At 36.7% G+C, this 16,592-nt stretch overlaps 2 protein-coding genes across 4 annotated transcripts; one reads left to right on the top strand and one right to left on the bottom strand.

Moving 5' to 3' along the window:
* Positions 1 to 5,200: 5,200 nt before the first annotated feature.
* On the top strand, positions 5,201 to 10,133 carry LOC104236633 (cytokinin riboside 5'-monophosphate phosphoribohydrolase LOG3-like). 3 transcript variants are annotated; one of them, XM_009790606.2, is made up of 7 exons: positions 5,201 to 5,466; positions 6,317 to 6,414; positions 6,836 to 6,866; positions 7,515 to 7,614; positions 9,179 to 9,249; positions 9,343 to 9,486; positions 9,804 to 10,133. In XM_009790606.2, exons 1-7 carry the CDS (start codon positions 5,344 to 5,346, stop codon positions 9,894 to 9,896), a joined length of 660 nt encoding a protein of 219 aa, XP_009788908.1. In that variant the 5' UTR covers positions 5,201 to 5,343; the 3' UTR covers positions 9,897 to 10,133. The 3 variants fall into 3 exon arrangements, with proteins under 3 accessions (XP_009788908.1, XP_009788921.1, XP_009788914.1); XM_009790619.2 differs by lacking the exon at positions 5,201 to 5,466 and adding an exon at positions 5,650 to 5,837; XM_009790612.2 differs by lacking the exon at positions 5,201 to 5,466 and adding an exon at positions 5,876 to 6,184.
* Positions 10,134 to 10,493: 360 nt separating this feature from the next.
* Positions 10,494 to 16,536, bottom strand: LOC138883714 (uncharacterized). Its single transcript, XM_070164420.1, has 3 exons — positions 16,342 to 16,536; positions 10,901 to 11,098; positions 10,494 to 10,721 (listed from the first exon to the last, which is right to left on the bottom strand). Exons 1-3 carry the CDS (start codon positions 16,534 to 16,536, stop codon positions 10,494 to 10,496), a joined length of 621 nt encoding a protein of 206 aa, XP_070020521.1.
* Positions 16,537 to 16,592: the final 56 nt, after the last annotated feature.

Below are 16,592 nucleotides of genomic sequence, written 5' to 3'. Positions count from 1 at the left end.
ATTAGGAACCCTCGGACTATGTGCTATGTGAATTTCATGTAAGCGGCGTACATGCAAGGTGACGAGTGCTTATACACTGCCGAATCATCTGTTTTCCTTGATTTTCCGTTTTCCTTAATTATCTCTTTCCCTGTCTTAATTGTGATATGCCTTAACTGTTTTCCATGCTTAACTGTCACATGTTAATCAATGTCTTCTGCTGCTAATAATATTAAATCTTTACATAGTTTCATGATTTCCTGTCAATTGCTCAAATTGGCTTATTTGCACCTTCTAATTGTCAATTACTGGAATGGTTTCGCTCTTTAGTGTTACTTATGTAGATTCCCATGCTGTACAAGATTTACTTTTTGGTTCAGTTTGGTATTCATTGAACATAAAGGTTCTCGTGATTTAAATTGTTAGATTGACTATGCACATTGAGTATTTGGTATTGATATGGTGGGATCGGGTTGTACGCTGCAACAGGTGGAATAAGGGTGGATTGATACAATGGAATAAGGGTGAATTTGTTTTGTACGGTGGGATCGAGTTGCACACCGCAACAGGTGGAATAAGGGTGGATTGATATGGTAAAATAAGGTTGTGTTATGATACTGATATTGATATATGGTGGGATCGGATTGTGCGCCACAACAGTTATATATTATCTCTGTTGTTGATGTTATTACGGTGAAATAAGGGAGGATTCTATGTTGTACGGTGAGATCAGGTTGCGCGCCGCAACAACCTATGTGTTTCTATTTCCTTGAGTTGTGTTGGTTTTCGATATTCTCATTTGAAATGCTAAGAATTGGTAATTCTGGAAGACACTGGTTAATAACTTGAGGATGTAGTTATTATTTGCAGTTAAATTTCTTATCTTGTTCCGTATTTCCTTTTTCTGCCTTTATTATATATTGCGTACAGATTGTAGTGTGAGTGACCCGCCTTAGCCTTGTCACTACTTCGTTGAGGTTAGGCTCGGCACTTATAGAGTATATGGGGTCGACTGTACTCATAATACACTATGCACTTCTTGTGCATATTTTGGAGTCGGTCCCAATGACGGTTATTAGTGAGCTCGGATCAGACAGCTTGCGGAGACTTGAGGTACAGCTGCTCAGCGCCCGGAGCTCCTGGAGTCCCCTTCCCTTTTCTTTATTTCAGTTGTATATTTTCATGCAGACGACTTTGTATTTATTTCAGACCTTTGTATGTACTATTCTAGTAGCTCATGCACTTGTGACACCGGGTTCAGGAATGTATTAAACGTTGGGCAGTTTTAACTTCCGCATTATTACTTTGGTTTATTTCAGTTATTTCTGTTCTTCCCCAATATCTAACTTAAACTGTTAAAAATGGATAGATTGTTCTAACGTTGGCTTGCCTAGCAAGTGAAATGTTAGGAGCCATCACGATCTCGACGGTAGGAATTCCAAGTCGTGACACACATATACTTTTATATTTTGATAGTCTTTTGTATCTCTTTCCTCTCTTAATATGTTATCGAACTTTAATGTTTCTTTATCTCCATTGCAGTGGGAAGAAAGGACGAAATATAATTGAAAATATGATATTATATATATGTGTGTACACATATTTATGTATGTTGTATATAAATTTTATATATTTTTACGGCTACTGATGATAAATAATTTTAGTCACGGGCTAAAATTGGTCTTTGCCAATATCATGGGAGATAATAAAAAAATAGCCAGATTTACAACTGGTCGTTCAAAAATAGCTCAGTTTCAAAAGTAATCGAAATTTAGCCACTTTTCATGTAAAGATAAATCTGACCGAAAACACTGTTCAAAACCCGGAAAATACGCCAGTATATTATACAAGAATTCCAGCATAAGTATGCTTGAACTCCAACATGTTATACTGGAGTTCTAGGATAAGTATGCTGAAACTCCAGCATAAGTACACTAGAACTTCAGCATAATATACTGGAGTTCCAGCAAGTATAATTGTCCAGTATAATATACTAGAGTTTGGAGCACCGGTGCTCCAGTCTCCAGTATATTATACTGGAGTCAGCAAAGTATACCGGTCCGACATAATATGCTGGAGTTCATACACAGGTGCACCGAACTCCAGTATATTATGCTGGACCGGTCTCTGTTACAGCAAAATAGTGGCTATTTTTCATTGGCTTCGTAAACGCTGGCTATTTTTGGACCAGTCCGAAAACTGGATATACCATGCTATTTTTACCAATATCATTGTACCAAATTGCACGGGGCGCCCTATTTGGTCGCCCCCATTTAACTTATACCCATTTTTTTTAAAAAACTTTTAACTTGTACCCACTTTTTAAACAACTTGAACTCCTTTCTCCTCCTTCGTTTTCTTCTCTTTTTTTTTCTTCTATTAACAACTGAAAAACACTATGATTAATTCTCTAATACTACCACCATTCTCAAGCAATGGCTTAAAGAAGAAAAACTCATCCTCAACAAAATCGCTATAATTATGATTGTACAAGCTGCTCATATTATGCTTGCTTTGTCAAATTCGCAGGAAAATTTTTCCACCATTAGTTAGTCACTGGAGTAAGAAGAATTGCTCCAGCCAATCTGTTACATATTACTCCAGTTTACATTGATCGGAAACCCTTCTTCTTTGCGGGGCAACTAATTTTAATATCACTACAATTTGTTCTAACTAAGAAGACTCTAAAATTAGACTACTTGTTTCTGCAACTGAAAGGGAATGATTGTGCTCGCCTTCGTATGTAACAATCAGCATGGTGCAACTAAGCAAGTTAACAGCAATAAGAGCTAAAGTTCGCCAGTTACAAACAAAAATTTCAGCTCTAGAGTTTAAGTTGGCCGGTTACAATACAAAAACTTTGCCAGTTACAAAACAAAAATTTAAGCTTTAGAGCTGAAGTTCGCCAGTTACAAAACAAAAATTTCAGCTCTTAAGCTGAACTTCGGGCCCGTCTACTAGAAATGCTGAAGTTTTGCGTGATTGCCTTGCTACTTCAGCCCCGTATGCTGAAGTTATGCGAAAAAGCGGGTACGCTTGCAGTTTTTTTTTACAAAGCGGGCACAAGTTAAAACGTGACACAAAAAGCGAGTATAGATGCAAATGCCCCAATATCATTAGTTCACGGCTTCAGCCCTTAATAAAAAAGTTAGTTCTCATCTCCAATTATATTTTTGCATTATATGGTTCTATTAAGTTCTTATGAGATGGAAAAAATTTCAGCAAAATACTCATGTGTGTAATAGTAATATACTTATGCAATATTTCTTTACAACATGTACCAATGGTTCTCTTGGTAGGGTTACAATATTCTCTAATTATATTTGTGCTTTTAGTAAGATTGTACATGTTGACTGTGGTCAACCAGATTTAAGGAAAACTGTACATAGCAGTTGTGATAAGACTTCTGAGAATATTCAAGATTGACATAAATCAGAAGTTCTACACTTTCTGTTTCTCTCTCCATAGATAAATACTTTTACACTCCATAAAGTACAGTCCTAAAATTCGATACGACATTGTTGGTGATTCTAATTCGGTCGAAGTTGAATTTGACTCACTTCAAAAAAATTATTGTTTGATTTAAGAGAAAAATCAATCTTGCACGTTAAAAGACATATCTAGAAAAATAAAAATGCCCATGAGATAGAGAATGAGCTGGTCACGCAACTTACCATATCATAATTTTATTTTACCTGAAATCTAACCAGTTTCATTTAAACTTAGAGAAAATCAAATTACAAACTTTAAAAACTCAAGTCTTTTCTTTTTCATATGTGAAGAGATTTTTATTACAACTCCGAAGACTAAATGCCAAATATAAAAGAAAATTATAGTAGAAGTAATGCAATGGTCCACTCGTGCTAGCACCTAAGGTTTTAATCTCGTTCTTAACTATGAGGTTTTTGTTTCAAACTCCAAAAAGGTAAAATGTTAGGTAACTTTTTTATTTGTCTAACAACCTGTTTGGATGGTTTTTACCTATTGTATTGTATTAATTTCAATATAATAATTTATTTTAATTATTATTTAAATTTTATTGTATCGCATTGTATGACGTCGTTACCTTATTTTATTCTCTCATCTTGCCTTCCTTATTATTAGATAATCTTATTTTATCCTTTACCCCACTTTTTTCTATAATAATTCTATTTCGTACCTTACATTTTTTTTTTTGTAATATTATAAGTTTATTCTTCATATTATTAGTGCATGGTATTATGAAACAACGGCAAACAATACAATCTATCTAAATATTGTATATGTTAAAATAATACAGTACAATACAATACAATACAATACAATACAATACAATATATTATGAAACAATGCATAACAACTGTTTACCTATAAAACGGTACAGTTGAATTTATCGCGTGGTTTATAGACAAGTGAACTGATTTGACCAAAAAATGATAAAGAAATAGAGCAAAAAATAAGATTAACGACTAAATTAAAGAAGATAGCGAGCCTGACTCCGAACTCGATCTTTTCGAGAGCAGAAATGAAAACAATGATAAAGCGATGATGAAACTATTAGATTGAGCGTAAAATAGTGAAGTACAACTTTGTGTACAGAATATTTTTTTTGTCTTACAATGATTGTTAACCCTCCTATTTATAGTGAGGGAAATAAGATCTCCAAATCAAGCTTCTTGAATTAGAATAAATGCGTCACTGATGGGTGCATAATGTCTGGCTTTGAATGCAGATATTCTTTGTGACGGCTGCTCATTGAATGCCTTCCGATATTAAACCTTTGAATCTCTACTATCGGCTATGCTTCCTTCAGGATCCATCTTGTACCGGTTATATACTTCGCATTCGATGTCAGTTATTTGTTAACTCATCTTTTATCTGTCTTCGGTTCCACGTGTCGCTTTATCATTTGACCACCTGTTATCCACCAATTTCACCCCATACAACAACCATCCAAACGACCTATAAGTTTTGTTAAGCAGATATTCGAAACATAGTGATAAAATAGTTAAGATGCACGCAGAAACACCTCTATCATTAAAAATGGTCCCGTGCCAGACCGAGTATAAAACAAGTGTTATAAGTGTTGGGTGACGTGGAATGCGGCTTATACATAGAACCATTTTGGTGTGGTCAATGGGGTACGTGGTCAAGCTAAAAAGCCAAATAGCTCTAGGCAATTTTCTTCTGTGGACTGTGGTACACGTACATGTAAGGATACAATATCTATAAATCTCCAGTCTTTAGTTGGCTCTTTCTCTCTATATATATTGCTTGCTCTCTCAGCCATATGGAAAGAGAATAATAGCATTAGCAAGATTCTGAGGTTTCTTTATATAACATAAAGGGAACAGTGTCATAAGAAAAGGGGCAAAACACAAAAATATGGAGAGGGAGAGTGATGTTGTAAAGGTATCAAAATTCAAGAGGATTTGTGTGTTTTGTGGGAGTAGTCAAGGCAAGAAGAGTAGCTATCAAGATGCTGCTATTCAGCTTGGCAAAGAATTGGTATGGAAAAATGGCCCCCTTTTTCTTTTTCTGTTTTTTGATTTTTACTTTAACCCTTTTGCTTTTTATCTCATTCTGGTTTCTGCATAAAGATGGTTTCTTTTTTATGTTTCCATGATAATGGGGTCTTACTTTAAAGTAAATGTCAAGTTTTTGATTGGAATTTTGGGTTGATTGTTCCCCTTTTGCTCAATTTTCTCTAATTTTTCTGCAATATGCTGTTCTTTAAGCAGAGGACTTACATGCAGTGCTTGTATTTCTCTTAAATACAGAGCATTTCTGTTTCTTTTGTGTGTGTGTGTTGGCAACCACTCATGTCAAGTTTCATTCTTTTCTGCAAGCTGCTTTGAGTTTTTTCTTTGTGTGTGTGTGTAAGCATACCACTACTGTCAAGTTTCATTCTTTTCTGCAAGTTGCTTTGAGTTTTGTGTGTGTGTGTAGCATACCACTCATGTCAAGATTCATTCTTTTCTGCAAGTTGCTTTGAGTTTAGCACATGGGAAATATAACAAGGTTTTCTAGACTTTTAAAAAATCTATACTTACCGTAACTTTCATCTACAGGGTCTTTTGATCTCATACTCCTATTTCTTTGGGGCCCCTTTTCTCTCTTATTCTCTAAATTGTACAATCTTTGCATTTATGGCCTCTTATCTTCTTCATAACATATAGGAGCAAATGAAACAGACACTAAAAAGTACATTTGTTTTATTAACATGGTATAATCCATTTTTACCCTTTTCATAATCGTTAAACAATGTGATTCTGCTTTTAGACTTTAGGTGAAATTATTTTAAACTTTAATTTCTCAATCCTTTAACTTTTTTAATCTTGATTTTGTATTGTGGAAGGTCTCAAGGAATATTGATTTGGTATATGGAGGAGGGAGCATAGGTCTAATGGGTTTGGTTTCACAAGCCGTTCATGATGGTGGTCGCCATGTTATTGGGTGAGAACAAGTTATTTTATATGCTAATAATATCTTAGTTGTCCCTCAAAACTCTAATATTAGAGTTAAAAGATTATATTTTATACAGTTCTATCACTTGCTAACATGATAAATGAACAACAAGGGTGGTTGTGTTACCAACGATGGAGTAGTAAGTACTCCTTCATCCTTAATCAGAGATCTCGGGTTCGAGCCCTGGACATAGAGTCGTCTTTGTTAGGAAGAGCTTTACCCCACAGTGTAGGACTTTCAAGCGCGAATCCAAATTTATTTTCAGGCTCCAACGAGAGTACCGAACACCGGGCGGAAACCAAAAATAATAAACCAAAAAAAGGATGTCTCTTGTGTTAATTAGTACGGTATAGTTGGTTTCTTTAATTTGTTTTAAATTAATTTTTGTCATGTTATTGTCTGCCTGCAGAGTCATTCCCAAGACACTCATGCCTAGAGAGGTATGTCTGCTATGATCAAGAAAATTAATGTTTGTATAACAATAATTATTCCATTGTTTAAGAGCTGGAACTTTGAGTTTATTTATTTCAGTTGATGTAGCAAAGACAGTATTTACAAAGTTCTATGCTGTGTTCTTTTCTTAATTGTTTGGGTACTGAAGACACTGTTTGTGTTTTCTTGTCTTTGATTGCCTTATCCATATACAATAGTACTTTGACATCTGACTTTTCATTAATATTAGTATGTATTTTTAGGTTCTAAATGGTTTTCCTGACTTTTCCTTCTTCACTCTGTTTCAGAGAGCAGTATTAGCTCTTGTGTTTTCTTTCTTGGCTGTTTCTGCAACTGATATGTATGTATATATCTTGAACTTTTGTTTTTATTTATTTTTATTTTTTATATATATCTTGAACTGTAGTGGTGTATTAAGGCCAAGGCTACTTTCTTCTGCAACTGCTGACTCTAAAGACTTTTTTGGGATTAAGTTTTCTTTTTTACTGAAATACTCATCATTGCTTTACTGCACAAAATTCACTACACAACAAGCAGAACTTTTCTCTCTTTCATTTTTTATCTTTATTTATACCAAATATCTGATTTTTGAAAAAAAGGTTTTTTTTTCCTGATATATTGTACTTTTTCAATAGTTAACTGGTGAAACAGTAGGAGAAGTGAAGGCTGTTGCAGATATGCATCAAAGGAAAGCAGAAATGGCTAAGCATTCTGATGCTTTTATTGCCTTACCAGGTTGGTATAAGGTCTATAGTCAAAGTTTAACTTTTACACGCAAATGAAAAAAGAAAATCAGTGCTTTAATATTTGCTATTTTGGGCAATAGATTCATTATATGCCTCCTATTGTTTATTCTTCTGATAGTTCAGATAGTTATCTTTTTGGCTTAGTATTCCTCTTCTGTCCTCGTTAGAGAAACTATGTATAAGTTCCTTTAAAGGACAACAATAATAGAATTTTGCAGGATTTGTACAGCATTCTTACTCCTTGATACAAGTCCCAAAACAAGGGATTGCCATAAAGAATTAATTATGCTAAAAATTATTTATATTTAGTCGAAAATATTAAAAGGACAGCCCGGCGCACAAGACATCCCGCGTTCATGCAAGGTCCAAGGAAGGGTCGCACCCAAAGGGGTGTGATGTAGATAGCCTAACCTAGTCGAAAATATTCTTAAAGATATATATCTGTACAAAATTTGCACCCATGTTACAAAAGAGTGGTACCTAATTATGGAGTATTAATAGTCGTTTAGCGAGAAGGAAAAAGAAGAAAAGGAAAGGATGTGAGGGGTTAGTAGCTATGTTGCTCGGATCCTTCAAAAATATCGCTGCAATCGTGTCAAAAAAATCAAAAATGCATTATTTTTAGAGGATCCGATCCAACACACCTAGCGGTATTTTGGAGGATCCGAGCAACACATGTTAGTAGTTGCTTTTGTTGTGAAGCTTAAATAATCAGTTACTATTTCACAAGCTCTATGGTCCTTGAAGTTCTCACAATTTCCCCAGTGTCATGATTAAGGAGCAACAGTTCAAACCGTAGTTGTTGACCTATCAATATCTTGCACTGAAATTGGAGTTATTCACTGTGAAAGAACCTACTTCTGTCATTTATTCTTTTCCTTTAATGTGCTATAGTCAGTTGGGGTGATAGAAAACGGGAAAAAATTAAACTGTCATACTTTCACTAAATTGGTAATACCAACTGGCTGCTGAACCTAACAAGGAATCATGCACACTCCACTTAAGGATCTCAGTTCTCTACAATTCAAACTGCTCATATTATTCCTTTTGGTTGCATCTTAACTATCTAGTCAGAATGGAAACGTTGGTGTAACTTATAAAGTTGTTGTCACGTGACCTGGAGGTCACGTGTTCGAGCCGTGAAAACAACCTCTTGTAGAAATACAGGGTAAGGTTACGTACAAAAAGACCCTTATCGTCCGGCCCTTCTCCGAAACCCGCACATAGCGGGAACTTAGTGCACTGGGCTGCCTTAACTATATAGTCACAAAACTTCCTAACAGAATAAAATAGAACTATTTTTGAATTAAACACCTTGTCTAGACATTTTGGCAGAGGATTATTATATTTATGAGATTCATGCACTGTGTCATTCTTCTGTTGTTCTTGATTTTATGTTTCCATTTTCCCACTTTGCTTTTTAACATTTGACTAATTTGATCAACCTAAGTAGGACATTATGGTCTATTAATCATTAATTTCTCAGTAGCTAAGCACAACATTAGATGGTTTTAGAAGAAGCATTAACGGGTATTATCTCCTTCACATTCCAGGTGGTTATGGAACTCTTGAGGAGCTACTTGAAGTGATAACCTGGGCACAACTTGGCATCCACGATAAGCCGGTATATTCTTTAATTCTTTGTATAAATTTAAGATCATCAGTTTTTATTTTCAACATTCACAATTGAGAACTGAAAAAAACATACATTTTGCAGGTAGGATTGCTGAATGTGGATGGATATTACAATTCATTGTTGTCATTTATCGACAAAGCTGTCGAAGAAGGTTTCATCTGTCCAAATGCCCGCCACATCATTGTATCAGCACCAACACCAAAAGAGCTAGTCAAGAAATTGGAGGTAAAACTCTTAGTAGAAGCAAATGCAATGTTTTGATCAAGAAATTAACTTCCTCTCTTTACCTGCTTAGAAACATTTTTACCCTTAAAAAGACAAGAAAATCGCATTTTCTTCACGTATATTTGCTTGATCTGCAGCCAATAATGAACATTGACCCCTTCTGGCAAAAGGGAATAATAATAATCCTTGCCATATTAGTCTAGCCACAATCATCGTTCAACAATATTTGTCATGTAAAGTCATTCTTATTCTTCATTAAAGTACTGTTTAAAATGGAAATCTATATTTAGAAGTACATATTTTCTTTGCGATTGCAGGAATATGTCCCTTGCCATGAAAGAGTTGCGTCTAAGTTGAGCTGGGAGATGGAGCAGCTTGGCTACCCTCAAGCACAAGAAATGGCAAGATGAACGTTGGATTTGCAGCGTAAAGTTTCGCGTTAGGACATGAAAATATTGAATTTGAACAAGCTAGCCTGAAATTCGTATTTTTGTTGTGGGGGAAGGGTGTTCTTTTTTGTTATTCACCCTGTAAATTTCTCTAGAATTGGCTATATATCTCACCCCCCCTGTTCTCTTCAAGTGGAAATTTCCTTAATATACTGTAAGCTGTAACTATTAAGATATGCATTTGTATTTATTTCCTAATGCTGACTTGCTAAGTGTAACAACGGCTACTGACTAAAAGAAAAAAAGCAAAGAAGAAGACAAATTAGAAGAAAAGATAAGGATTGTTTCATTCAGCATAATATTCCAAATGGAATTACACAGTGATAAATAAGACAAGATTCTTTAACAACCTAGACATGTGGCAAATAAAGCAGTGGCCACTTGAAGGGACTGAAAACTAAATAAAAAGGACTCTTGACATAAACTAAACTTAAGACCTAATTTGCAAAATATCATAAAGAGATTCTAAGGCTTCAGACTATTTCCAATTCAAAAACATTAGCATCGTCTCACAACAATCACATCCCCCATTGAAGATCCTTGACAGTAAAGTCAAGGTTATGCATCATCAAATTCAGTAAACTGAGAACGAAGTAATCCGTAGTCTTCCCACGTAGCCTCTTCAGGAGAAAGATTAGCCCACTGTACCAGAACTTTTGTCACTGCCTTGTTCCTTTTCTTAACCATCCTCCGATCCAAAATCGCCATCGGTTCCACAAGAATTTGGCCCTCGTTATTGCAAATTGGAGGATCAATCATAGCTACCACTTGATTACCCACTTTGTTCTTCAATTGCGAAACATGAAACACCGGTGAATTTTTTATCCGGGCGGTAACTTCAATTTATATGCTACTTGGCCAATTTTTTCCAAGATCTGATAAGGCCCGTAGTACTTTGATGCTAACTTCAGATTCTTCCGTATTGCTACCTACGCCTGTTGATATGGTTGCAGTTTGAGGTATACCCATTCTCCTTCCTCAAAAGCCCTCTTAGTTCTTTTAGAATCTGCATAAAGTTTCATCCTTTCTTGCGCTTTCTTCAGATTTTTCTGCAACACTCGACCAATCACTTGTCTTTCTTTTAACACTTCATCCACTGAATTCACCCGAGACTGAGCAATCAGTTCAAATGTTGGCAGGGGAGGATCGTAGCCATAAAGTGCCTTAAAAGGGTGTTGCGGAAGCCAAATGTATATAGTGTGAATAAGTCACAACTACTATACCAAAAATTATGACAGCCACCAAATAATAAATAAGACAATAAAACAACAATAAAGGGAACACCAGAATTTACGAGGTTCGGCTAATTTTGCCTACTCCTCGGACACAACCAATATTTTATTTCACTCCAAAAATACAAGTGAAATAATACTAAAGAGAGAAGATACAAATGTCTTAAACAGATGAGAAGGCAAATGAGAGGTGTGTTTAAATCCTAAACATTAAGCCTTCTTTTATAGGGGGAAAATCCCCCAACCCTTCTCTTCCCACCGATGTGGGACAAATAGTTTTGCCAAATTCAACAAATCTCCACCTTGGCAAAATTCCACATCTTCAATTTTCTCTCAATAACAAATTTTGATTGTGTCTTCATCTTCAATCTTCAGTTTTCAACAATGTTGATCAAATCCAAACAATGTTGAAACTTGACCGCAGTCACCACCTTTGTCAGCATATCAGCAGGATTCTCCGTAGTATGAATTTTCTTCACTGTGACTCCACCTTCTTCTATGATTTCTCGTACGAAATGATACCGAACATCAATGTGCTTCGTCCTTGCATGATAAACTTGGTTCTTCGCTAATTGAATAGCACTTTGACTATCACAAAAAATTGTGATACCTTTTTGTTCAACACCAAGCTCCTTTAGCAATCCTTGAAGCCAAACTGCCTCTTTCACAGCCTCTGTAATAGCCATGTACTCTGCCTCTGTTGTAGACAAAGCAACTGTTGACTGCAAAGTAGACTTCCAACTAACTGGTGCCTTTGCAAAAGTAAACACATAACCAGTAGTTGATCTTCGTTTGTCCAGATCACCCGCAAAATCTGAGTCACAATATCCAACTACAGACTGATTGTCTTCCTGCTCAAAAACTAACCCGACATCTACAGTATTATGAATATACCGTAGAATCCACTTCACAGCTTGCCAATGCTCCTTCCCTGGATTGTGCATATATCTGCTAATAACTCCAACAGCTTGTGAAATGTCAGGCCTTGTGCAAACCATTGCATACATCAAGCTACCAACAGCATTTGCGTATGGTACCTTTGACATATACTCTCGTTCAGCTTCATCCATTGGCGACATAATAGTACTTAGCTTAAAATGGGAAGCAAGTGGAGTACTAACTGGCTTAGTCTTGTCATCTATGCCAAAACGTTGAAGTACTCTCTTCAAATATTCCTTTTGAGATAAACAGAGTTTCTTTGAACGTCTATCTCTAATTATCTCCATGCCAAGAATTTTCTTTGCCTCACCCAAATCCTTCATCTCGAACTCCTTCTTCAGTTGAATCTTCAACTTATCAATTTCTTCCGAATTCTTGGAAGCTATCAACATATCATCAACATATAGGAGAAGATATACAAAGGAACCATCTTTAAGCTTGTGCAAATACACACAATGATCGTATTTGCTTCTCTTGTACCCTTGCCGCAACATAAACTCGTCAAATCGCTTGTACCATTGTCTAGAAGATTGTTTCAATCCGTACAACGATTTTTCAAGTTTGCACACCATATTTTCTTTTCCAGCAACTTTGAATCCTTCTGGCTGAGTCATGTAGATTTCCTCCTCCAAGTTTCCATGTAAAAACGCAGTTTTTACATCCATCTGAACTAGTTCCAAATCCAATTGTGCTACCAAAGCCAACATAATTCTAATGGAGGAATGTTTTACAACTGGAGAAAATACTTCATTGTAATCAATTCCCTCCTTTTGAGCATATCCTTTGGCCACCAATCTTGCTTTGTAGCGAACATCTACTTGGTTAGGAAATCCTTCCTTCTTTGCAAATACCCATTTGCACCCAATTGCTTTCTTTCCCTTCGGGAGATTGGCCAATCTCCATGTATGATTCTGATGAAGGGACTGTATTTCATCATTCATGGCAATCCTCCACTTATCTTCTTCTGAACTTTGGACAACGTCTTTATAAGTGGTAGGAACATCATCAGCTACAATTGAGGTTGCACAAGCAACCGTCTCAATGAGACGAACAGGTTTCGTTATTGTTCTTTTTGGCCTGCTGGTTGCTATTGATTCAAGTTGTTGTTGAGGTTCCTGAGTTGGAATCTCCTCTACTGGCTCTCCTTCCAGAGGGTAATCTTCATTTGTTTCCTCCTCTGCTTCTTGTGTAGGAAAAATAAATTTTCCCTCAAACTCCACCTGCTTAGAAGCACCTTTATTTTGTTTGGTGTCTTCTGTTACCTTATTTACCATAGCAGATTCATCAAAGGTAACATCTCTGCTGAATATTACTTTCTTTGTCATAGGACACCATAAGCGATATCCTTTGACTCCAGAAGTAATTCCCATAAAAATAGCCTTCTTTGCCCTTGGATCCAATTTTGACTCCGTCACATGATAATATGCAGTTGAGCCAAACACGTGCAAAGAGTTATAATCTACAGCAGGTTTTCCATACCATTTTTCAAATGGTGTCTTGCCATCAATAGCAGCAGATGGTAGACGATTAATGAGGTGGCATGCATATGTAATTGCCTCAGCCCAAAATTCTTTGCCCAAGCCAGCATTGGACAACATACACCGTACCTTCTCCAGCAAGGTCCGGTTCATACGTTCTGCCACTCCATTCTGTTGTGGTGTATGTCTAACAGTGAAGTGTCGGACGATGCCATCATTTTCACAGACCTTATTGAAATGATCATTTTTGTATTCACCTCCATTGTCTGTGCGAATACACTTGATCCTCCTGCCTGTTTGATTTTCCACCATCGTCTTCCATTTGAGAAAAATTCCTAGCACTTCATCTTTGTTTTTCATTGTATACACCCACACTCTTCGAGAAAAATCATCAACAAAGGTTACAAAATAGTGCTTCCCACCCAATGAAGGTGTTTTGGAAGGACCCCAAACATCAGAGTGTACATAATCCAAAATGCCTTTAGTATTATGGATCGCTGTACCAAATTTAACCCTTGTCTGTTTCCCTTTGACACAATGCTCACAAAACTCCAAGTTGCAAGCCTTGACTCCTTTTAACAATCCTTGATCTGATAGAGTTTTCAAGGATTTTCCTCCAGCATGTCCCAAGCGCATGTGCCATAGCTTGGTTGCTTCTGCCTCTTTGTCGTCACTGGATGTCACTGTCACTGTCCCAATAACTGTACTGCCACGATAGCGGTACATATTATTATTCTTCCGATTAGCCTTCATTACCACTAGTGCACCGGAGCATACTCTCATCACTCCATTTTCTGCAATGATTTTGAACCCTTTTGATTCTAGGGCTCCCACAGAGATGAGATTCTTCTTCAAATCCGGTACATATCGAACATCTGTTAATGTTCTGATCATTCCATCATGGTTCCTTAATCGTATTGAACCAATGCCATATGAGGTAAGAGGGTTGTTATCCGCTGTGTGGACGACTCCATATTCTCCTTCTTGAAATTCCACGAACCAGTCCCTGTTGGGACACATATGATAGCTACAAGCCGAGTCCATCAACCATATGTCTGATGATGTTGATGACTCTGTTGTAACTAATGAGAAGTCTGAATCATCACAATCAGCTACATTTGAATCCATAATGGCCTTTCCATTGTTATGTTTGGCCTTATTCTTCAACTTCGGACAGTCTTTCTTCCAGTGCCCTTTTTCTCGACAAAAAGCACATTCATCTTTGCTGGGTCTGGATCTTGACTTGGATCTTCCCTTCTTTGTCCTCGTTTGATTTTGAGGACGACCCCTCACAAATAGTGCTTCTCCTTCTCCGCCCTTCTGTTTTTCTCGCTTTCTTTGTTCATAGCTGTACAAAGCCGAACAAACTTCTCTGAGAGAAACTTCGTCATTTCCATGGAGTAGAGTAGTTTCAAGGTGCTCGTACTCATCAGGAAGTGACGCCAACAACATTAAGGCCAAGTCACCATCATCATAAGTTGTATCCATATTTTGCAAATCTGTGACCAACTTATTGAAACTGGTGATATGTTCATTCATCGTGGTACCAGGAACATAGGTGAAGTGAAACAGTCTCTTCTTCATGTACAATTTATTTTGACTGTTTTTCTTCAAAAATTTATCCTCCAGTGCTTTCCATAATTTACTTGCAGAAGTTTTCTTTGTGTATGGATATTTCTGCTCTCTAGCAAGGTAGGATCGAATGGTACCGCAAGCAACACGGTTGATAATTCTCCAATCTTCTTCTCCAATAACATCTGGTTTCTTTTCTTCAATGGCCAGATCTAGCCCTTGTTGAAAAAGGACATCTAGAACCTCGCCTTGCCACATCCCAAAATGTCCGGACCCGTCAAAAATTTCTACCGCAAATTTCGCATTTGACACAATTCTTGTCATAAGCGAAGATGCCAATGATGACGTATTGTTGACACTTGATGTAGATTCTTCTTGTTTATTGTCTCCCATATTTGACACAAATATTATTTAATAGCTGACGACACAAATCAAGATTATTTCCTTTCTGATGTAGAAGATCAGACTAAGCTGCAACTACAGAGCATACTCAGACAGAACCTTGACTCAGTTACCAAGATAAATCTTTTCTGATGTGGAAGATCAGACTATGCTGCAACCACAGAGCATACTTAGACAGTACCTTGGCTCTGATACCAATTGTTGCGGAAGCCAAATGTATATAGTGTGAATAAGTCACAACTACTATACCAAAAATTATGACAGCCACCAAATAATAAATAAGACAATAAAACAACAATAAAGGGAACACCAGAATTTACGAGGTTCGGCTAATTTTGCCTACTCCTCGGACACAACCAATATTTTATTTCACTCGAAAAATACAAGTGAAATAATACTAAAGAGAGAAGATACAAATGCTTTAAACAGATGAGAAGGCAAATGAGAGGTGTGTTTAAATCCTAAACATTAAGCCTTCTTTTATAGGGGGAAATCCCCCCAACCCTTCTCTTCCCACCGATGTGGGACAAATAGTTTTGCCAAATTCAACAAAGGGGACATTTGAATAGCTGAGTGGTAAGTCGAGTTGTACCAGAATTCCGCTAAGCTCAACCATTTGCTCCAATTCGCAGGTTTATGACCTGTCATACAATGAAGGTAGCATTCCAAGCATTTATTCATCCTTTCTGTTTGACCATCCATTTGTAGATGGTATGCTGTACTCCGCCTTAGTTGCACTCCCATTTCCTTAAATAATTCCTTCTAAAACAAACTTGTAAATACCGGATCTCTATCAGAAACAATTGAAACTGGACTTCCATGTAACTTGTAAATGGGATCCAAGAAAACTTGTGCTACTTGTGGTGCTGTATAAGGGTGGGATAATGCTAAAAAATGAGCATACTTAGTAAAGAGATCCACAACTACAAAGATTACCTCTTTACCATTTGACTCAGGCAGTCCTTCAACGAAATCCATCGTAATATGCTCCCACGCCCTTGAAGGAATTGGTAAGGGCTAGATAAGCCACATTT

The sequence above is a fragment of the Nicotiana sylvestris genome, chromosome 12 (genome assembly GCF_000393655.2).
Source record: "Nicotiana sylvestris chromosome 12, ASM39365v2, whole genome shotgun sequence".
In the NCBI taxonomy this organism is placed as follows: Eukaryota; Viridiplantae; Streptophyta; class Magnoliopsida; order Solanales; family Solanaceae; genus Nicotiana; species Nicotiana sylvestris.
Note: the sequence above shows the minus strand (reverse complement) of the source record. Positions and strands in the feature narration are given on the sequence as shown.